Here is a 23,499-nt window from a genome sequence, read left to right as displayed (position 1 = left end):
TTCACCGCCACCACCGCCGACGCCGTTTACGACTCCTGGCATTGTACCTTTTCACCCCCCAACCCCCTTTTGAATCCTATTAGTCTGTGAGCATAGTTTAACAGAAAAAGACTGTCAACTTCAACTCAATTAGGCCTAATAGGATTACGCTGGTATGGGCCGTGAGTTTTCAAATCGGAATGGAATTTTTTTTTTCGGGGGCCAACACCTGCTACATCCGAGGAATTAATGTTACCAAAAGCTACGGAGGATGCAGAAGGCCTTGACCATGCCCACCGTGGAGATGGAATGCTGCCATTGTCATTGAACGCATCCTCATTCTGAGTTGTTCATCATATATCCTGCACTTATTTGTTACTTTTTGTTATTTGCATCCTTTTTTTTTTTTTACCAAAGAAGCTGTCTACAAACTCTATTAACTTTACCAATACACATTTCTATCATTCAGAATGGTAACCTGGTACATGTTAAACAAAGGAAGTAAACAAACTATCAGTACCTGCTGAGACTTGCTGAGACGGTGTAGGATAAAATACGTTTATTTTTGGACATGCTGATTTGTGCAAGTGTAAACATGTGATGTACTTCACTGTAACTCTTCAAAAGCGTCCAATAAGACCAGAAAAAGTCACTAGATTTGTCACTAGTCACTTTTTTGAATACCAGAAATACTCACAAAATGTAGCGACAGAGTCACTACATTGTCCAAACGGATCCCTCCTGCAACGTCTTCTTATTCTCTGGCAGTCCAGGTGTGTATGTTACGATGCCATCTACACTACAGTGTTGTGATGACAAGCTAGTTTCGCAGACAGTCCCATGATAATGTGTTTATGAACGAGGGTGAACAGGTTGCAACAAATCTGTGCATGTGTGGGAAACACTGATGTCTTTGCATCTTAGCGTGGCTTGGTTAAAAAATTTAAATATTAAAAATGACCCTCAAAATTGTTTGATTTTTAATATGCTGCCCTTGGTGAAAAAGTGTTGGACACCCGTGGTACACCATTACCACAATTCATCCAAATACTGACTTCCCTTTACTCATAATAACATTGTATTGTTGTACTGTGTTTCCCCCTCTGTAACCATCCCAAATCTTACATTCCATTCTTAAGAACAGCATCTAATTTCATTTTCCTTTTGATATCATCTGCAAACAGAAAAGTGCATGAGTCACTGTGAAAACTGCTTAAACGACTGTGGGGCCAAACACATTTCCACAGGGCCAACAGCTGAGATAGGCTCCAGCATGCCGGCGACCCTAGTGAGGACAAGCGGTACAGAAAATGTACGGAATGGCTTGATGTAAGTAAGCCTGTTCTAACAGCAATCCGGGTCAAATGCATGCTTTTCAGCACTCCAGATACCCATGGTTTGAGAGGCAGCTGAGGTCAAAGGTGAAATGCATCATAAATAGCACTCTCAGACTAGACTAGAGGTGTTTAGAATGCAGTATATCACAAAACCCGTGTACATGTCAGCAAGCCCTTTATACGGTATATCTTCTCAATCCTATAGAAATAACTTAGATTAGTGATTCTCAACTGGTGGGTGATGACCCAAAGTGGGTCGCAGAGACGTTTTCAGTTGGTCGTGACACACACCTGCAGATATCTGCTGGAGAAGAATGTGCCATAAAGAGAGAGACAGCGTGTCACCATTGCAGCTCACGTTGTGTTGCAAACGTCCATCCATCCATCTTCTATGCCACTTATCCTCATTAGGGTCACGGGTATGCTGGAGCCTATCCCAGCTGACTTCGGGCGAGAGGCGGGGTACACCCTGGACTGGTCTCCAGCCAATCGCAGGGCACATATAGACAAACAATCATTCACACTCACATTCATACCTATGGACAATTTAGAGTTGCAAGTTAACCTAACATGCATGTTTTTGGAATGTGGGAGGAAACCAGAGTACCCGGAGAAAACCCACACACGCACAGTGAGAACGTGCAAAACGTGCACTGTTTTGGTTTATTTTATTTCTCCAATGAGTCACGTTCCACAGATGGCCCCTGCTCCACACTTTGGACACCCATGCGTGTTTAGGCAGGAAGGCGAGTGTGCCCAAGTTCTTTGCGGGGCCAGGAATGCTGAATCGCAAATGTAGTCGGTGTACAGCTTGTATAGCAGGATGGATTTACTATCAACACACGGCCATTATTATCAAAATAGCCAGCACCAGAAGCGAGTACCTTGGTAATTGGTGGTGGTAGCGTCATGGCTGCATGAGTGCTGTCAGCAATGGAGGAGCTGCGGTTCAATGTCAGGAAACATGAATTCCAACATGTACTGTGACAGTCGGAAGCAGAAACTGGGCCATATTTCCAACATGATAACAAGCCCAAAAACATCTCCAAGATGATAGGCGCCAGTCAGGGTGAAGATGATGGGGTGGAACAATACCAGACCTGAAACTGAGCACCTGTGGGGCATCCTCAAGCAGAAGGAAGGAAGGTGGAGGAGCGCAAGGTGTCTAACATCCACCAGCTCCACCACTGAGGAGTGGAAGAGCTCTGGTGAATTCTTAAGGCAGTGCTAGATAACAATGGTGCTCTCAATAAATATCCACACACAATTTGGACATGTTCACAGTGAGGTGGACTCACGTCGCTATTTAGACAATAACTGTGTGTTGACTCAACTTTAGTAGATAGTGAATCAATACAAGCTATATATACAAGCTATACACTGACTACTCCAAAGTATATCCTTTTTCTATAGCATGGTCCCTTGAGAAGCTATAATGAAATGTCAGGTCTAATCACCAGGTTCAGGATAATGGCCTCGAAAGCACTATTTAATGTCTAATGTGTGTCTTTAGTTTCCATGTGTTTTTTGCTGCCTGTGGGTGCTCTAGAATGTTATCGCTCCCCTTGAGCTACTAATCACCATTCTTCCCAGGGGTGTCATAGGGAGTCTCATACCAACACCTCACAACATCTTTCTCTCCCGGAGGTCTCTCCGTGTGTCTGGACACTGTGAATAGCTATCTTGGTGGCCTTGGATCGCCCCCGCAGATCCCCCCTCCTCATAAGGGATTATGATATGTTTTATACAGAAGTAGTTTTGTTTTGTTCAGTGTGTCAGTCTGGTGGCTTGAAGCGGCCACTTTAGGAAAAGCCAGGGGTCAACGCTTTGTGTGTGTGTCGGAACAAAGACACACGTCCAAACTCTACTAAAGTAAATTGCATTTCAGGGGAAAATGAAACCATGTCGTTACCTTCCTTATTACATTGTGTTGCTTTATCTTGACTTTTCTTTTTATAGAAGTGAGCTCAAAGAACAGAAAGGCTGGTGTGTGCCCCGCCAGCGGCACCTCAGGTCACAGCATACAGTGGACAAGACAGTTTACGCTTCATTTCATTAGCTAATTTAATTTATAGTGAACTGCTCTGCCAAAGGGTCAAAAACCACGGAAGTGAAGTCGCTTTGTTGTGATTTTGCACAGTAAACATGTAACATATACGTGATGATTGCCGTTAATTAGCATATGCAACAAACTGCATGGCTTTTTTTTTTACTGCAGCTTTTATTTTAGATTTCCTGAGTCACCTGAGTCACTTCACGGTACGCCTCCATTCATTCATCCGTTCTGGTTCAGATAGTCCAGTCAAGCCCAGGCACTCAGCCAGTCCAGATGGGTGGTCCGAACTAGTCCCGCATGTAGGCCACTCGTGCTTTTGGGCTCGTAAAGTGCTAAAAATGTCCCTGCTGCACCCTCGTCCTCACATCACTTCATTTACTTTGGTTTGTTGTGTGATTTTAATTGTGTAGAGTACAGTTTGTGCAGTACAGTGGTTGGAGTCGTTGGATTTGTCTCACGGCACGTCTGCTTCCCACTGTGACCGGCAGGCTCGCCATGCATCTTAAAGCAACAAGACAGTAGTTGTCCCAAGCGCAGCAGCGCCATTTGGTTTTTTGTGCGTGTTGTACTACACCTCAAAGCGACAACATGCCAGGCTTTAGAATATGCCGCTGATACGGACTGAGGCAGTTCTCACAAGAACTTAGAATTTCATGTTTTGTTTGGTTTCAGAAATGCATTTCAAATGCCATTGTGGGCTGTATATGGCCCATGGGTCGCAGGTACCTATCTTTGCATTAATCACCGTTTGAAATGAATGGAGTATACTATGTTGCTCATTGAGCAGTATCAGCACCCCAGTTTGCACAAAATATCATGCTTAGATGTACTGTATGTATGATTTCCCACTGAATTCTCAAGTTGTTATTTTAGGGTTTTTAGCAGCATATTTAGACATTTGAATATAATTTCTATGCTGATTACATGCTATCTGCGGCCATGCGGCCATTCTTGCTTTTTTTTTTTTTTTTTTGCGAGTAGACAACATTTCTCACCGAGTGACAACTATAAAATATCAAATTAACATCCTCGAGGCTCCATTTCTAAGCACATTCTCAACAGTCCGAGCCAACCTCTCATCCTTTTGAAAGGGCCAGCTTGTACCTCCAGGCTGATAGCCTCTCTCTCTCTCTCACACACACACACACACACACAAACACACATTGACCTGAACAACTTTAACACATGAAAGACCTCCTACAGAAGCCAAACGCAAAGCGCAACAATGCTTTGAAGTCTATCAGTCAGCCATCTAACGTCGGGGATGTTTTCTCTTCCTTCTCCTTGATTCATATCGGCCTTGTGGACCTAGATGTATTCCCTTCTCACTGTTGTCAGCCTGGGGAGTCATTTGGTGTTTCCTCTTATGCCAAAGTTGCCAAATTCAGACTCAGTTTTGCATCAAAGCAGGGAAAGGTTTCTTGAAACCCTTGTGCAAAATGTATAAACATGCGCCAATGCAGTTTACACAGTGCTTTCTTTCAAATGCAGCAAAAGAGGCAAAAAAAAAAAAAGCACACAAAATAACCGTTAAACTTTTCCCAAAGGCTTCCAGCCTGACATCACCTGACGCCAGCACCTGCTGCTTTTTTTGTTTTCTTCATCTACAGTCACAGTTTTCAACAAAATGTTGACCCGGTTTGCGTACACCGACTCTGTTTTGTACGGCCAAACTAGTCCGCTTGCCTGTGTATTACTGTATTTTGCAGAAATGGGTGCCCAAACAAAAAAAACACACGTTGGTGAAAGTTTCTTCAATCGAGTGCGACTGTTGAATAAGCCCAAAGAAAGTTGCGAGTGCCCACACTTTGCAAAGAAGGTGAGATACGCTATTCAATCCAAGAAAATGTGAGAATTTCCCTTATTTTCTCTTGTTTTCCAGAAAATGTCCTGTGTTTTCAAATGCAAATGTTGACAGGTATGGGTAAAAGTGGTAAAAGTGACGTTAAATGTTCATTTATGTCATTTCATTGGTCGTTTAGATTCTGGTTCTGCGATAAGTGAATTTCCGCAAAGTACGATTGAGTATTAATAAATGGAATATTTCCGTAGTTAGAGCATCGAAAACCTGTTTATGACTTTCTAAATATGGGTTTGACCATTATTAGAGCCGTGTAGACATGAAGTAACACCCCTATAGTCACCTTTACACTCCGATTATTCTTTGTTTAAACCACATTGCACAAATGTTATGTGCAGGCTACGGGATTGCTGCAGGTACGCAAGAGACGGACGCTGCTTTAAGCATAGCATGCTACCGAGCTAACTAGTTTGCCTCCAATTTATTTGTATTGTATTGTAAAGTTAAGAAAGGGTTTCAAACGGAGTGGGGAAGGAGGGCAAAGTAAGAAGTTAAATGTACCACTTCCGCACAAAATGGGAGGAGAACTTCTTCTCAGTATGTCATGTTGGACATGCTGTGGCTATCAAGCAGTGTTAAGGTAATGTAATGTAAGCTAATGTCTCGCTACATAACATTACTGACGCCTACTGACCAGAATACTACATATGACTTGTCTTTCAATATTTTTTTAGCAAATAATAGGGCATAGTCGACCAGAAAAAAGGCGACTATTTATTAATTTTTTTTAATTTGTGATAGAGTGACAGAGCAATGTTCGAACTGCAAAGTGGCGAGGGACAACTTTATTCTCTTTTAAACATATTTTGTTAATATTCTTGGGTGTCTTGAATGGATGAAGTGGATATACATTATTTCTTATCGGAAAATTGCTTCGGTTTTTGTCTGACTTTTTTTTTTTTTTTTTACTATCGAAAACCTTGTATTTACGGCAACTCATGCTGTGGTTGGCGCTCTATAATTCTACATGTGATGACATTTATGTAGCCTGACAATTGGCTAATTATGTTTGCTAAGTAGTACGTCCAGTGGCGCACCTACCTTCCATGGGTTTTGGGAATGGTACATAGCATGAGCTTGCACTCCGCCACCATAGTGGTAAGGATATTGAGCCCGGAAGCGATGGCCTGTGTTACAGAACTGAATCCAGCTACGTGGCTGCAGTCCAGAGTCCCAGAAAGCCTGTTTGGCATCTCTCTGACGCATCATCCACTGCTCATCCGTGCCGAATGGGAACATCTCTTCACAGTCTGTGAATTAAATGCAATACTTTATTAATAAATCATGAATCAGGGCTTCAAGTGTCTAATCAGCCTTACCTACAATCAACTCAGGGACAGTCAGTATCAGCGTGGGAGATCCATGGAAAAAAAACACACGTCACACACTTTGACTTGTGGGGGTTTTAATACCAGTGATTCAATTTGCATCCCGGAGTGTGTGGATGCACCGATTGGATTATACTAACAGGACAAAAATAACAAGAAACACGCAACAGGACGAGATTTAACACAGATCACTTGATCGGTTGTAATTTCCCCATCGGTGGTGCAGGGGTTTGAATGGAAGAGTCTGTTTTGAGACTTGGTGAGGACTTTAACAATCTTCCTTCAATGTTTTTTATTGTTTTTCATATGATGTGTCTCTCTGTTACTAATCCTACCATAAAAATGATTTCCTGTTCATGTGTAACGGATGCCAGCCTGTAAGGCTGTGCACGTGTACGTTGGTAAACCTCACTCCCTCTGCCTTAAGAGCCGCGCTGAACACGCGGTCGATAGTCCGGGCTTTTGGCCATGTGGTCAGCGCTCTCGCCTCCCATTAGGAAGGTCCTGTGTTCGAGCGGTGCGGGCGGTGCGAAACAGGGCGGGTTACACATGTGTGTGTAAGGAGCTATCCATCCATCCAACTTCTATGCCGCTTATCCTCATGCTGGAGCCTATCCCAGCTGGCTTATGGGCGAGAGTCGGGGTACACCCTGGACTGGTCGGCACATATAGACAAACAACCATTCACGCTCACATTCATACCTATGGACAATTTAGAGTCGCCAATTAACCTAACATGCGTGTTTTGGGAATTTGGGAGGAAACCGGAGTACCCGGAGAAAACCCACGCACGCACTTTACTACATGTAACATGCTAATGCTAACAGTAGGGGGTTAAACATACAAAATCTTCTGTTCCCCATTGGAGGTCCTCCTGTCATATAGAGCCTTTCTTCTGCCTGCCACCAGCATTGCAAGAATACCTCTGCCAGGGCATTTCTGTCTGAAAATAATGGGGTCAGTTTCAGAAATTGTCCACCTCGCCGCATTCCCGTCAGAATGTTTACGTCGGGACAACAACAACACTTGTGCTTTGTCTGTGCATTTGTAGGCATCTCTCTGACTGCCTCCACACACCAAGAGCGTGTCCCATTGGTCTTCCGGCATGCTACCCGGGAGAAAGCTTTCTAAACGGACATGATCAGAGCGAGGGGCCTGAGGTGTTCCTGCCTCCAATGTAATTGGCTGTCATTAGCTGGCGTGCTCCATTACCAATTGGCTGCAGAATGGTTTTACAACGCCAACACATTGTCCTTAGCTTGTGATGCCCCGTTTATCTATTATCTCCTGTGTTTTTTTATCCAACTGTGATCCTGAAGGCTTCCTGTTGTTCTGTAGATGAGGTGGACAGATAGCTGGAGGCCTCAAGGATCAGGTAGAAGGTGCAAGACTTCTTGTGGTGCATCCTTAGGGCTCCTCTTTGACTAGCAGTAGGTCCTTCAAAACAGCAGAGTGCTCCTGTCATATAGAGGATCTTTGGCTGGGATATTTGCAGTAGAGCTCAGTTAATAACTTTATTTCTTCTACTATTTATGTAGTCCTCAAATGCTCTCCCACCCACGTGGAGACAGGAAGTGAAGAGTATCATAGTGTCACAGATGACAACACACACACACACACACACACACACACACACACACACACACACCGAGTGTCTGCCTCATTAAAAGCTCTCCCCAAAGAGCTTTGTTTTTTTTTAACATCTCTCCACTCATCATCACCTCCACTCCACCGTCCTCTTGAGCGCCGCCGCATGCTCTCATCAAGGCTTCCGTAGCCCACTCGCTCTCGTCCGCTCTTCTCTCGTCTTTGTCGTGGCGTGTTCAAGCAGCTATTTATTTGCTTTCTTTTACCTCTAATTCCCTCTCTTTTGCTTGAACGCAAGGCTTTTTATTCGCAGAGACGTGAGTCAGTGAGCCAAAATAATGGTGAGGGGGCACCGGCAGCCTCCATCGCCGCTGCAGGTCATTATTATTGTATCCGTTTGGTGTGAAGAGCTTAGGTCACCCCTCTGGTGTTGTGTCTTAAAGCGTTTTTGTCCGAGTCTTTGTTCTGATTCCAGCCACCTCCAAAAAAGATGATCTGGCCTATTAAAGTAGCCGCTTAAGTGCTTTATATTCATGTTATGTCATCTGGTTCGCTTCCTTACACATAATGAGCACACTGGCTGCTGAGGTCCTCATTGAAAAGGCATGCAAGGCAGCAGGAAAGCCTTCTGTGGAGGTTTTATATTTCATGCAGTCGATTGTTAGATTATCGTCTCACAATCATATTACATATGTCATAGGCTATCTTTTTTTGTTTGTTTCTTTGTTTTCCGTTGGCTAATGGCGCAGTTATGTACTAGCCCTCTGAATTCTGCCCACCAACAAGTGTGTCGCGTGACCAGGAAAAATAATCAAGTTGTGTTTCCATACAGAACTGCAGCAGTGGGATATTTCAGCAAATTTTATAATCAAAAACTATTCTGTATTATTCTTACTTTATGATAAAAAGGTGCAAAATATCTAAAATAAATTAAAAATAATAATAATAATAATATGTAAAATATATAAACATATTTATTTATACTTCTAGAAAAAACAGATCAAATTAAACTGTACTTTTTACACCCAAACATAAAATGTAGGAGTCCATGCCACGTATTATCCAATAATGCCAATCATTCCTTGGGGATAGGTCAAATTCTAGCACAGGGGCGTCCAAGCCTTTCCAACGAGGGCCACTTTGATATTTTGTAAAGCAACACATGTAGATATGCTAAGACGTTACATATATTTCAAGGAAAAAATGCATCTCGGCTTTGTGATTACAGGCGAAAAAGCCTATGACTTGTATCAACATGGCTCTTTGGTTTTTTCCCATTTTTTTTTTATTTTATTTTCTGGATATTTCAGCTTTCTTCTTAAATAATATTCACATGTTTTCTTTTTGGAATATTATGACGGACTATATCCCCATAATATTGTAACTTTTTCCCCAACCTAATTTCCCCAAAATTACAACTTTATTTTGTTTTGTTTGTTTTTCATACTATTACAATTTTTAAGAAAAGTAAATAAATGATGAAATAATGCTAAGAAAATAACATTATTTGAGTTTATGAGTTTATTCTCATAACATTTTGGACTGTTTTCTTGTTAATTGCGACTTTTTTCTCTCCAATATTTTGACTTTATTCACGTGAAATTACAGCTGTTTTTGCCATATCTGCTGTTGTTTTTTACAACTATTTCAACTTTCTCCTCGTAAATGTTCTTCTTGTAATTTTTACTTAACGCCCATAATATTTGGACTTTATTACCGTAACATTATAACTTGTTCTGCAACCCAATTTTCCAAAAATAAAACGTTTCATTGTTTTGTTTGTCTCTCATATTAAAGCTTTTAAAAAATGATGTCCTTTTTAAAAATATTTCAACTTTACGCAGCTCAGATGACGTTATTCTCGAAAAAATTACAAAATGTTCTTGTTAGATTTTCTCTTTTCTCTTCATATTTTGTCTTCATTCATCCAGCCCTGTTCAAGCATCATTTTTCTCTTCAGCAAAACGTTTTGCTCAGCCGGTAGCCTGAAATCCTCTTCCCTCCACGAGGAAAACAACAAAAAGGATTGTTTTCCTGTCGACTTTTTGCACCAGTCAATCAGATCCATTTTGCAACTTCAAAGAGCCGTCCCGGGAAAAGGCTGCAGACCGTGGATGAGCATTCACTTTCACTTCTCGTCGGTTCAAGAGTGCGCGCCACCGCTGTGAGGAGGTTAGCGCATTTGGGCTTTGAAGTGGTGCCTCGGAGCAGACAATGTTTGCATTCTTCCTGCACGTCAGCCCAACAATACGCTCCTCTCTCTCTGTCAGGAGGATGCCAGCCAAAGCAGCTAGGCTGCTGATGACGTTATCATAGCTATACGAAGAAAACACATTGTCGCTGGATTGTGTAGTGCTGGCGTATTCTATTCTTTATATAGTCTTGAATATCTGTATATCCCAGCTTGGGTCCCTTATTGTTTTGGTTATGATAGCAAGAATGGTTTAGTTTATTAGGAACATGCTTAGCAAAGTTAAAGATGTGCACAATTCAACATCTGAAAAGGAGAAGGAAGAAACAGGGCTTATTTAGTCTTATGAACAATTTTTGTTCATTAAATGTTACATTTGTTGTTTGATTAACATTCATATTGATTGTTTTCAATTTATTATTCATTTCTCTCTACTTTTTTGTCATTTTTTGGCAAATTTTTGGATTGAAGTGGTCAGTGCCCCACGCATTCATTGATTTTATTTTTAGCAAATTTTCAAAGATGTATTAAAAACAGCGCATCTGGTGATAAGTAGGTTACCCAACCCATAAATGTATTTATTTGTTAATTTGTTTGTTTATTTATTATATATTATTTTTAATTCATGACAAATAAATACAGTCATGGAAAAAATGATTAGTCCACCCTTGGTTTATTGATCCATTTTAATTCCTGGTACAACTAAAGGTACATTTGTTTGGACAAATATAATGATGATTACAAATATAGCTCATAAGAGTTGAATTTAAGAACTGATATCTAGCAACTTCCATGGTTTTCTTGATCATAACCAAAATCACTGAAGTTCTTACATGAGTAGCTCCAGCATTGTACTGCCAAAAAATGTAACTCTTATGAGCTATTTTTGTTGTCATTGTTATATTTGTCCAAATCAAGGTACCTTTAGTTGTGTCAGGCATTAAAATGAAGAAGAAAGAAGGTCTCATCATTTTTTCCACAATTTATTTATCATTTTGTAATTGTTTTTGGTGCTTGCGTGTTTTATTAGCATCTGCCTTGTGGCTTGAATTATCCCAGGTTAAAGTGTTCCGAAGGTAATTACTCTTTATTTTATTTCTTTTCTTTTTTTTTTTATTTCAACCCTTCAAATGCAAGTTGACTAGCAGAAGTCATTTTCGTGCCAACCACGAGATGGTGCTATATCCCCCCCAACCCCCCCATGACTTCACTTCGCTTGTCGTTTGGGAAGTGGTTTCCTTCCCTTCCTGTGTGACATTTTCAATTGCGCGCGTGTGTATGACTTGGCAAATCAGCCATGACTCAGACATGAGTGACGGCCCAGATTGCAAAACAAACACTGTGCCGAGTGCAAAAGAAATGAAAAATAAATACCCACGCTGCACACGACTCCAACTTGGGACGTATGGTCAGGGGAAGCATCATCATGAAAAATGGTAAAAAACGAATAACACAAAATAAATACTCGCATTTGTCCATTTAGCAATTAAAAATGTATTTTCTGTATGATTCCAATTGTTTGTAATAGTTTCTTAAGTAAAAATTACTGAATTTGCACGTGTCCTGATCAAACACACGGGGCGATGAAGATCTCCTCTCAGCTGAACCTACCGTCTGAGTGCACTGGATGGCATCAGCATATCAGCAACAATATCATGTTTGCAGAAATATTCTACACTATGACTTTCTACAGCCCGTGTAATGTCTTTAATGGAAGTGTGACGTAATTATTCTGGCTAATCGGACAAAGTACAAAGTACAGAAAAATGTAGGTACTGCAGTACCCCAGCACTCCCTAAAGGGGTGGGCGTGCGCCAGCTGGAAGGTGCTTGTCACTTCCGTACTTCCATAAAGAGGAAAAGCCAGCATGTTTGGGTTTTTTTGACAGCAGCGCCAGCCTAGAGCAAGATTTAGCAACAAATCAAATGCATTAAAGATGTTTGTATGCTTCCTTTAATAGATTAATTCAGGACTTTGACTATCAAGATGGAGACGTAATCCAAGCTCAACAGAAGGTGATCAGACTTTTACAACAAAGTATCAGAAACACTTTTTCTTTTTTAAATTGAGACACAGTCAGTAGTGTTCTATGGTAAATAACATCTATTATACAACCAGTGTGCCCACATTGCCTGCCAGCCTGCACGATTGGAGAAGTTTGCGTCAACATATTGTAAATAAAATCAGGTGACTTAACATGAGGAAGTACAGCAGGCATGGGGAAGTTTGAGGAGGAAGATTTTCCTGCTGTGTCATTCTGACCTTCCACCACTTGGCCGAAGCAAACAGAAACGCACCCTCGATATTCTCCTCACCATGAACCGGTACTGCATGCTGATATTGATTACTATGCTGTAGAGAATATATCCTGTTTGCTAAATGATTGAATGGGATTTCTAACATAAATAGTGATGGAAAGCCTCCAGTAATAATAATCATAATGGCCAACAAGAAGTTTGCAGTATTTTTGCTATTTGTTATTTATTTTTGTGTATTGATTGTTATGGTTAATAAATCCCGTTAGCCAAATGATTGAAGGGGATTTCTAACCTAAATAATGCTAGAAACCCTCCAATAATAATAATGATAAGAATGGCACTATTACCATTAATAATTTTTGCTAGATGTTGCTATTTTTTAATTTATTTTATTTATTATTATAGTATTTTTTTTTAACTACAATAAACACAATGCTTTTTTCTGCGTGTTAATATAGGCAAGAGCATGTTCTAATCTACGCTTTCAGTGTTATTTTGAAGATAATAAGGTAGTGAATGTAATACACATAAAGCAGTTTGGTTTTTACAGTTTCATCTTTAATTAGGCTTAACCAACTTCCGGTTTGAAACAGGATGTTACTCGATGTTATCTCGAGAGCCTATTTGCCCCCGTGCGTTATGATGGGCAAGGTAATGCAAAGCCAAGCTGGAAAAGGTGCGTTATACATAATAAGGCAGTTCATCTGATTGACCTAATAAGCAGCATTTAAGTAAGAAAAGTTGATTTTAATTACCTGTAGTTTTTGGAGGCTGATCAGTTTCTTCAGTATTCGAACCTGCTGTTTACTTTTGGTCATTACTAGGAGTATGGGCAAGTGAAAGGGCCCGAGATTTAAACCCATGTGAGTTTCCTCTTTTCGGGCACCTTGGAGCTGGGTGCAAAGGGAAGTGACCCATGTTCTTGACCCAAATAATGATGAGGATGATGATTCTGGCAAGTCATGATGCCACTTTGTTGTTTCCTTTGCACGAATCACATGTTTTAATAGGGTGTTGTATGTTTAGAGCGTCTCGTGATAGCTCAACACGGGCCTCTAATCAATTCACAGTCTCCTACGGTCGGCGGGTCTACAAAAGCAGAAAACAGACGGGGTCTCTAATTAGCACCGGCTCTAAAAATTAAAAAAAAAACAAAAACAATGGCAGTAGCTGCATTCAACACGGGGTTCAACGTTCATCAGCTTTATCTACCTCTGCATGCGCTTTAAAATGTTGCTCTTCGCCGCGACTACAACATAGGTTCTGCTGCTCCTGTGTTGTGTGATATACGTGTTCATCAATAACCATGTGGTCAAAAGGAGCTATGTTTTTCTTTCCGCTCCACACCATTATTGAAGTGAACAAATTCACAAATTCATATTGCTGTCTGTCCTTTTTGCGGCTTAGTCGTGCAGGCGTACCTAATGTTGTGTCCAGTGGGCATACTGGTGTCGACACTAACAATAAAAGCTTGACTTTCCAATTTTGACAGCAATGTGACTTTGACGGTCACACCGTCTTCTTCGTAATGACCACCAGGAGCACGTCGTCATCCTCCACTGGTGTTGATTGTGTTTGTTCGTCTGATGAAGGACCAATATGGAGGAGGCTGGATGGGCACTCGTCCATAGCACACTCTCTCTTTTGACAAGGAACAAACAGACAAGCATCTGTGTGTGCGTGTGCGTGTGTGTGTGTGTGTGTGTGTGTGTGTGTGTGTGTGTGTGTGTGTGTGTGTGTGTGTGTGCGCGTCTGGATGCAGATTTAAAAGCACTTCATTAGTCGCTTTTCTCCCGGCAGTCTCGCCTCTGAGAGAAGTGCTCAATCAAGCCCAAAAAGTGATCGGAGGAGACGCCTCTTCTTCTCACGTGCACTTCACAAAATGTGTTATTTTAGAGCAGGAAACACTTGAAAAATACGCCTGTGCACAGCTTGGTATAGAAAGCTAGATATGTGATACAGTGCAGCCTCGGTCAGCGTCCGCCCCGGTTGGCATGTAGAAAGTTTACGCCACAATTTTGCGTCTTGTCGTGTTATTAATACACTGCGTGTGGCAACCGGAAGTTACGACGACAATCGACTCAAAAATAGTAACACAAAAAAGGGTTTTTATTAGGGCTGTCAAAGTTAATGCGTTAACGCGTTAAAGGAAATTTCCTTTGACGGCACTTTTTTTTTGTTGTTGATGCGCGGCCCACGCCGTAGTTGGAGCCACAATTAGGAAGAAATAGTGAGCAAAGAAAATGGCATTTCGAATGGTAAGTTTAGCCTCAACAAGACCAAAGTTATTTGTATCTACTGCTGCTGTGAGTTGAGTTGTCACGGAGTACGTCGACTGCCGGAGAGAAGTGAGAAGGTACTGGAGCACTGCCTGTATTTTTTATTGTCATTTATACAGTGGTACCTTGGAGTGTCCCAACTAACGAGAGTTTTGTAGATACGAGCCATCTCTTGTCTCATTTTTTGCTTTGAACTGCAAGCTAATATTTGGTTTACGAGCCGCTAGTTACCGACAGGCATAGCTAAGGACAGCTATTTGGGGGCTTGTGTCAGTGTGACCATGGCTGAAGGCAAGAATGGATCTAAATAGCATTAGCAGAACTAGCATTAGCAGCCTGCTGGGAAAGTCACTGGGAAAGATTTTCAACACATCAGGAAAACATTGGTATATTATAGCAATCTAATTGATCTTATTTATTATGTATTGTGTAAAACTAAGACAGGAACAACATCAGATTAAAAGCACAAAATGAATACAGACCCACCATCCACCAGTATAAGCCTGGACTTTGTTTTTCAGAGAGGTGCACCGCACAAATATGCACATTAGCACTCAATAACGCCAGAAAATGTTAACCTTTGTGCAGTCCCACATAGAATCAGCTTTTTGGACCAAATCCGGTGTAGTAGTCTATCTGTGCAGCTTGGGAGAAAGTTAGATGGTGCGTTCAAGGATGTGGCAGCGAGATGCCACACAGACACCATTTCCGTGTTGTATCTTGAGATATTTCTTGAATTCAGTGCTTTCTACCCTTCTCTATCAAAATGATGACACTTTCTTTGGCTCCATTTTGGGTTTCAGTATGGCGGAGAGAAGCACTACTGAATTCAAGAAACAACTCACGTCAAAACAGGAAGGTGGTGGTGGTTGAGCTCACTGGCACATCACTTCTTTGGGGGCGTTAGTCAAGAATCACGTCTTCACTGAAGGTAAACAATCATCATTCATATTCTTTTATGTGCATTCCCTATTGTTTTCTGCAGGTCAAACTAGAATTGTGAAAATAGAAAAATATTATTTGCCAAATCTGGTGCACCCATTGAGTCTTTATGAATAACGTCAAGTTCACATTGTCCATAAACTAATAAAAAAAATTACTTTTCTTGGTCATATCCATGCGGCCCAGTAGTGCATTCTTCAATATTTTTGGTTCTGTTTGGCAGATTGAATACGAGACAGGCGAAAACAAAGTGTCCCTTCTGGAGGTAAAAATGCTTCTATGCATCTTTTACTGGTTTGTCGACCTCTAGTGGCCGTTAAATGGCACATTTAGCGATTCATTTGTTAGGTAATGTACTTGAGAAGGGGTCTTTGTCTTCAAATGCAAGGTCACTTGGCCTCTTCCTTTTCCTCTAATAGATGCCTTCACTTGCAACAAACTGTCGAGAACTCTGGAATCCAAACTCGGTTGTGTGGCCGCGTCTGCGTCTTCCTCTTCGTCTGGTTTACCTGCGGCTCTTTGATGGCGACAGTGTTTGATTCCGGAAGCCACTTTGACAGTTTGCAGGCCCGTCTGAAGTCAGATCAGAGGAGGCGAGGAAAAGGCCCGAGAAACAGACGTCCAGCAGGGGAGAAGATCAGAGGAGTGGGGAGAAAAAAAAAACTTTCAGCGAGAGCCATTGTGAGGTACACAGCACACCATCTCCTAGAACTTCTCCCTTTGCATGTTTAAAAAATATATATATATATATATATATATATATATATATATATATATCACTTTTCTCATCAAGTCTTATCTTCTGCTCAGTGAGAGAGCTGTGAGGTTTTATCTGATTTTAAGCGAAAGCATAGTCTTGAATTAGAAAAGGAAGAAAATGGAAATAAGTAGTCATATGTTGTACTTTTATGTGGTGTAAAAGGAAGTGTCATAAAGTCAAACGATCACATGCGTGATGTCTATTAAACCATATAATGTGTTTAATAATGCACCAAACTAATATTTATTTGAGTAATATAACAGTTTTAATATATGTAGTTTATAGTGTCTATATTCATGTTTTATTAATTTATTGTTTTTATTTGATTTGATTTATCTGTACAGTATTGTATTTTATTTATTATCTGAGTCTCCTGTTACCATGCATTAGTTGAGGTAATGTCTCCCTCTAGTGGTGGTATTTTATCACGCTGAACAGCGTGATAAATCACAGCATCATTTCTAGGAGTATTTCAATTTGTTTAATTTATGTTCTTATAATTAATCACAATAGCGTTTACTGTTGTTTTTGTGTGTTTATTTAGGTGGACTCTCCGCTTGTCACTGATTTCATGCCTCAGGCTACCTGCGAGACATGACCAATCGATCGATGATGTCAGCGGTTTAATGCTACAACCGTAGCGGAAGGGTCAAGCGTCTTGAAGAAGAAGCAATGGCCACGTCCGTGAAGCTGAACACTGGTGCACACATGCCCATTGTTGGGTTGGGGACTTGGAAAGTGAGTGTTCTCTTCCTAATATCGCTCGGTCGAGTGGGAAAATGTACTTTGTTTTCTGTTTGCAACTACGCACGGACACGACAGATTTCTCTCGTGTCGATCGTTCTGTAAAAGTAAATACTGAATAGCATAACTTGTTAGGGGCTCCAGCATTTCTTCGTGACCCTAGTGAAGATAAGCTGCATATAAAATGGATGGATGACTTGTTAGGAATAAAGCCACTTTGTGCACTTTGTATTGGTGGCTGTGGTGTTCGTAGGTATAGCTAACTAACCTTAGCTAATGCCATCGCATTAGCCTCGGTTATCTGTTGTCAAGACTGGCGCGTGCTACGATAATAATGGACAGTGGACTTATCAACATTCTAAAACAGCTACTCTCTACTGTTTGTATTTGCGATGTACCTAGTTTGACGTGGAAGTGGCAGTGTTGCCAGGTGGGAAAAAACAATAATACTTTGAGGATAATTGCCGTACCTACCCGATTTGACGTTGCTCCGGACTATCTTCGACAGTAACGTTACCACAGACCATTTAAGGTACAGTTTATATCGCAATTTTACCTTTAAATAAACTGCTGTTGGAAAAAAAAGTTTGTGCTTGCCTATAGCAATGTATTAAAAGAGGCAAATTATCTGACATTATGGGATTTGTGAAATTATTGACGGTACATCGTACAGAGAATGCTGAAGGCCACAAAGCACGATGATTACTTTTTTTTGTAATACCTATCCATCGATTTTCTATGCCGCTTATCCTCATTAGGGTCGCGGGGGTATGCCGGAGCCTATCCCAGCTGACTGGCATGGTACACCCTGGACTGGTCGCCAGCCAATCACAGGGCATATATAGACAAACAACCATTCACACTCATATTCATACCTGTGGACAATTTTAGAGTCACCAATTAACCTAACATGCATGTTTTTGGCATGTGGGAGGAAACCAGAGTACCCGGAGAAAACCCACGCACGCAAAGAGGAGATTCTTCCAGATCTCCTGACTGTGTGGCAAACATGCCACCGTGCAGCCCTTTAAAAAAAAAAAAAAAAAAAAAAAAAAAAAAACGAACTCAACGTAAATGCATATCCTGTTTGGGAGTATTGTGGTTTATTTTATTTGATAATAACATCAATGATGATAACAGGGAGTCAAGAAAGCAAAATTCAACCGAAGTTATGACAGCAGTTACTTAAAATGTGGCCTTGTTGCTTACAGGCATGCTGGTGTGCGTGTGTGTGTGTCATTGTCATTGTTCTATCATTTTGGATTAAAGCTAAAAGGAACTAACCCTTTCGATAGTGGCACAAAGCCTTTGTTGACATTCCTTTCCAATTACTTGTGTTAGACTGGATTTTGGGCGCTGGCCATGCCCATCTGTACCTGGAAAACAAACTCCAGGCTCACACCAATAGTGAGTCATTATTCGTTTTTGTGTGTTTTGTACAGTGCTTTCATTTCACATTTGGCCTTTATTTGATTTATACATCAGGACCTGACAATAGGGTCTGCATTTACTAAGGTCTGGCACCCCACACCCTCTTGTGTGTGAGCATGTGTGTGTCAGAAAGCAACGCCCTGTTAATTTGCCTGGATAAACCTCTCAAACCCAACCAATCTTTTGCAGACTGTTTTCTTGGGAGTGTCTTGTATCTATATTTTGTTTTGTCTTTTTACTAGTCTCCTCCTGGAAAAGTGGCAGAGGCAGTGAAAGCAGCCATCTCTGCAGGATACAGGCACATCGATGGGGCGTACGTCTACCAGAACGAGGTTGAAGTCGGCGAAGGGATAGCGGCGGCCATCAAGGATGGAGTGGTCAAGCGGGAGGAACTTTTCATTGTTAGCAAAGTGAGAGTTTTTTGTTGTTTATACCCATAGAGCTTATGTTTTCCACCTACAGGATTGGAATGGATCAGCATCAATATGCTGTCATGCTTGTGGACTGTAAGTCGTCATATCCTGTCTTTTGCTTTTTAGCTTTGGTGCACTTTCCATGACAAGTCCATGGTGAGACAAGCTTGTGAGAAGACTCTGAGCGACCTTAAACTGGACTATCTGGACTTGTATCTGGTGCACTGGCCAATGGGATTTAAGGTAAACACAGTTGACTGTGCAAATGTGTGTTTTTTTTTTTACAGCAACGTCACACCTTTGTATTGTGCGTGTCGACACAGGCTGGCAGCGACCTTTTTCCAACGGACAGCGCCGGTGACACGATTTCTGATAATTCAAACTTCCTGGATACATGGGAGGTAAGTTCCTGAAATAAAACAGTGGACAAGGCACAGTTTAGAATGCTTATGAGCTAATTATCAAACTGGGAAGCTCTAGCACAGAGCCCTGCGTCCCAAAAGGTGGGTTGTGGAGCTGTTGTCAGTGGGTCACCACGAGGTGCATGCCATGTTTATTGATGACTTGGTCAAGCTTGAGCTGGAGGGGAAGGACATACAGTGTGTCCATCCGACACACAGCTAGATAGCTAGATACAGGAGAAGAGAAGCTGGAGAAGAGCGCGGCAGAAAGCGAGCTCATGTTGTTTTGCGTGAGGGAATTCCACCCACAATAAAGACTACCAGGTACAGTCTGACGGTCCAGAGGCGTGGTCTACAGAAGAAATGGTCATCCAGGCGGAACAGGAAGACAAAGGGAACGAGACAATACGCTGCGCTACAATACGAAGTATATATCTAGGGTTACCTTCAGTTTAGTGGTCAAATAAGTTTTGTGGCTCCAAGTGGGTTTTGATTTGGTGGAAATGGGCCCCTATGGCTCTTTTGATGCTTAAGGTTACCGACGCCTGGTCTATGAGAATGAGAGTGACTAAATAAATTAACTAAATGGACTAAAATACAAGGCAGAAGAAGCATTCTAATTGTGGCTGTAGTATTGTACATTGGCCACTAGGTGTCAGTAATTGTTCGGTGAGACAGGCACCAGACGTGATCGCCAGAACAGGCATTTATTGCAGGTTTAAATGATCTCACAACAGGCACAATAATAATAATATAAGCCTCATCGTAATAATAACACGGGCTACTGTTTGAACCATAACCCACTACAAGCTAAAACTCAACTCTGAACTTCCGACGTCACTTCCTGTCCTCCACACATCTGTCCGCCCACTACTAAGTTCCCCTAGTGAACACATTACCTACGCTCTTGTGCACTGTGTGTACGCTAGCGGCCCCGCCTCTACCCACCGAGACAATGAGACTGTATGACTGACAAAAGGGCTCACTCCGTTGATGTCGTTGTTCTATGGAACAAGAAGAACAGATATGCATGCACATGGCAATATATTGAGGCCGGAAAAACTACCCAGTTAATTTTCATTTATTGTGTGATTTATTTATTATCGTCCCAGGCTTAGTGCCCACAAGACAGTTTTTTTTTCCTGAACGATAAATCCTGTCACGTTTTAATCTTGCGAGATCTTGTGACACATTCTCATTTTTTGTTTGTTTTAGGGAATGGAGGATCTGGTGGATGCCGGGTTGGTTAAAGCGATTGGGATATCCAATTTCAACCGGGATCAGACTGAAAGGCTCCTGAACAAGCCGGGCCTCAAATACAAGCCTGCTACCAATCAGGTACATCTTTCCATATCCATAAATCTTAGCATGATACAACTTAATCCTCTGGTCTAAGAAAGAGGCCCTAATGCCATTATGCTGTCTCCAAGAAAGGAAATAAATGATTTTCCAATGCAAGTGTCTGTCACTGTTTGCCCTGAAGCTAGGGTAATTAGCTTAGCCTGTTGTTTACCATCAGTCTCTTGCCAAGTATTAGATTGAAGCCCTCTGGCCTACGGCTGTTATCCAAATCATTGCAAATTGTGTGACGTTATACCAGCGCTACATCGTGGATCCATTATACAGTGCCCCATAACTTCTATGCGGATAATTGCAAACCGAACCGCGCTACTCGGTGGAAACGGCAGCTTCATTTAACACGTGTGCCTGAAGGTGGAGTGCCACCCCTTCCTTACCCAAGAGAAGCTGATCAGCTACTGCCACTCCAAGGGCATCTCTGTGACTGCCTACAGCCCTCTCGGCTCCCCTGATAGACCCTGGTAGGTGTGCCTCGTGCTTCTCTTTGATGCAGCATCACAATATCGCAATCCTGAGGCACTGATGATGATCTAATACATTACAGGGCTAAGCCAGATGATCCATCACTTTTGGAACATCCTGACATCAAGGCAATTGCTGATAAGTACAACAAGACAACTGCTCAGGTACAGCATCGAGATGACTATTTTTAACATGGAGAAGAAGGTTGATTTGTGAAGTCCACCTTCTAGGTCCTGATCCGCTTCCACATTGAGCGGAATGTGATTGTGATTCCCAAATCGATCACCCCTCACCGTATCCAGGAGAATTTTCAGGTAAGGACAAAACAAAAGCTGTTTTGCTTGAACTTTTTGTTTAAAAAACAAAAAAAAACACATTTGCAGGTGTTTGACTTCCAACTAAACGATGAGGACATGAAGACCATCTTAGGCTTCAATCGCAACTGGAGAGTCTGCGCCTTTTTAATGTGAGTTTGTGTATAAAAAATTAGGGCTGTCAAAAATGGCATGTTAACAGTGATAACTAATTTATTTCAAATTCTGCCTCTGTCCACCAGAGGAGCCCAGAGGGAGGCTGACATCATTGCAGCGCCCCGGCAGCCATAAACAATGAAATGCTTTGCTGAGACGAAATGTATTATAGGATGAAGTTAGAATAGCTGTTGTTTTTTTTATTTTAAACTCGCATTGGTACCTGCCTAGTATATTTCTTACCTAGCCTTTGAGTGTGTTGCTGTGCAGTGAGTTTAGCGTGATCCGTAAGATGACACTGAGTCAGACTGTTATATTGAGTAATGACCTCCTGCGATTTCCGATGGGTTGACAAGTTCGTAGTGAGTTTTTTCATAGCTCATGATTGGCTCCTGTCAATAAAGACCTCCCTGGTCCTCACAGACTTGTGCGCGCCACAATATGCCATTTTATGACGTGGACATGTGCGGCGTCTATGTACAAATCTGTTTTTCATTCTAAGTTCAGTAGGTGTTGCTTAAACACCAGAAATTACGGGATATAAATTTGTGTCTTATCAATTATCTTTTTGTTCATAAAATCAGGTAAAAGGCCATATTTCACACATAGTTGCAAATGGTGATTAATCGTGATCAATTAATTTGATAACTGTGATTAATTTGACTAAAATGTTCAATCATTTGACAGCCCTAATAGAAATGAGTTTTTTTCTTGGTTTTTGTACATATCCTGTTTTATTTTACTTCCAGCAACAAGAAGCACAAGGACTACCCTTTCCACACTGAATTCTAACATGGAGAGTTCCCCAAGAGTGGGTGCTGGGATTTGCCAAGTCCTATTCAAGGCGAGCTGCTTCATTATGGCACTGTTTCACTATTGTTACGTAAACGTGGCCTTCAAGTGTTACATTTTTGGTGGGGAAAACTACCTTCCATCCCCCAGTTCAACCCCAAAATTCATACAAAACAATTAATTCCAGTTTGAGTCTTTTTTGTTAAAAAATAATTAAATGAAAGCACTCCTATTTTGTTATCAGTTTTTGATCATCGGCTTTATGTTGGCCATGTAGAAAGGCCTGTATGATTTTACTTTCAATGCTAGCACTTCCCGTTAGTATTAAGTCAATTGTGACTATTCTTGCCGAGTCATGCGATCATGTGCCCTCATTTTTTGTTTTCACTTCTCTCAGGTGCCAAAGTGTGATTTTAATAACCACTGGGTGTCATTATCATCTGCCAAGAACAATTAATAATTAAATGGAAATCAAAAAGTGAAGTTTGAAAATTGCTGTTTTAATTGTGAGCATGCTACAATAAAAGTAGTTTAAGTAGCGACTGGATTTTGTCTCATTTTGTATTGCAGTGTGTGTCATCGTAAATTTAAAAAAATTCAAGAGACCAAAGTGAGGTCAAAGAAATGAAAGTAAAAAAAATAATAATGGATATAAATTGAAAAACCAATTTTGAAAAGTGCTTTTTTATTTGTATGTTACAATAAAAGTAGATTAAGTAGCTACTGGGTTTTGTCTCATTTTGTATTGTAAAGTGTATGTAATTGTAAATCCAAAATAAAAATCAAGAAACTGAAGTCAAGTCAACGAAAGTCAAGTACATTTTTGTTTATGTAAATCTAAAAACTAGT

At 41.2% G+C, this 23,499-nt stretch overlaps 2 protein-coding genes across 4 annotated transcripts in view; one reads left to right on the top strand and one right to left on the bottom strand.

Annotated features, from left to right (window-relative positions):
• The window catches only part of tfec (transcription factor EC), a 41,238-nt gene extending 27,790 nt beyond the window's left edge, over positions 1-13,448 (bottom strand). Inside the window, exons 1-2 of the mRNA XM_054753907.1 lie at positions 13,353-13,448; positions 6,275-6,483 (exon numbers count right to left, since the gene is read on the bottom strand). Coding sequence (XP_054609882.1) covers positions 6,275-6,472 — 198 coding nt within the window. The 5' untranslated portion in view covers positions 6,473-6,483; positions 13,353-13,448. The remainder of the gene's footprint in view (positions 1-6,274; positions 6,484-13,352) is intronic.
• Positions 13,449-17,080: 3,632 nt separating this feature from the next.
• Positions 17,081-23,192, top strand: LOC129168208 (aldo-keto reductase family 1 member B1-like). Of its 3 annotated transcripts, XR_008566229.1 has the most exons (11): positions 17,151-17,316; positions 18,996-19,163; positions 19,293-19,409; positions 19,490-19,567; positions 20,783-20,905; positions 21,281-21,387; positions 21,471-21,552; positions 21,619-21,702; positions 21,772-21,854; positions 22,608-22,702; positions 23,048-23,192. XR_008566229.1 is itself a non-coding variant. In XM_054753202.1 (10 exons), the coding sequence occupies exons 1-10, from the start codon at positions 17,251-17,253 to the stop codon at positions 21,991-21,993; spliced, it is 957 nt and encodes a 318-aa protein (XP_054609177.1). In that variant the 5' UTR covers positions 17,081-17,250; the 3' UTR covers positions 21,994-23,192. The 3 variants fall into 3 exon arrangements, 2 of the variants coding, with proteins under 2 accessions (XP_054609177.1, XP_054609178.1); XM_054753202.1 differs by having other exon boundaries at positions 17,081-17,316; positions 21,945-23,192; XM_054753203.1 differs by having other exon boundaries at positions 22,608-23,192.
• Positions 23,193-23,499: the final 307 nt, after the last annotated feature.

Source organism: Dunckerocampus dactyliophorus, chromosome 15 (assembly GCF_027744805.1).
Source record: "Dunckerocampus dactyliophorus isolate RoL2022-P2 chromosome 15, RoL_Ddac_1.1, whole genome shotgun sequence".
Taxonomy (NCBI): domain Eukaryota; kingdom Metazoa; phylum Chordata; class Actinopteri; order Syngnathiformes; family Syngnathidae; genus Dunckerocampus; species Dunckerocampus dactyliophorus.
Note: the sequence above shows the minus strand (reverse complement) of the source record. Positions and strands in the feature narration are given on the sequence as shown.

Bases quoted from the DNA above. Each gene is read 5' to 3' on its own strand.
- LOC129168208 (XM_054753202.1), top strand. From the start codon at position 17,251: ATGGCCACGTCCGTGAAGCTGAACACTGGTGCACACATGCCCATTGTT. The intron at 17,317-18,995 runs GTGAGTGTTCTC...TCTTTTTACTAG, and splicing joins TTGGGTTGGGGACTTGGAAA to TCTCCTCCTGGAAAAGTGGC. The intron at 19,164-19,292 runs GTGAGAGTTTTT...TTTGCTTTTTAG, and splicing joins AACTTTTCATTGTTAGCAAA to CTTTGGTGCACTTTCCATGA.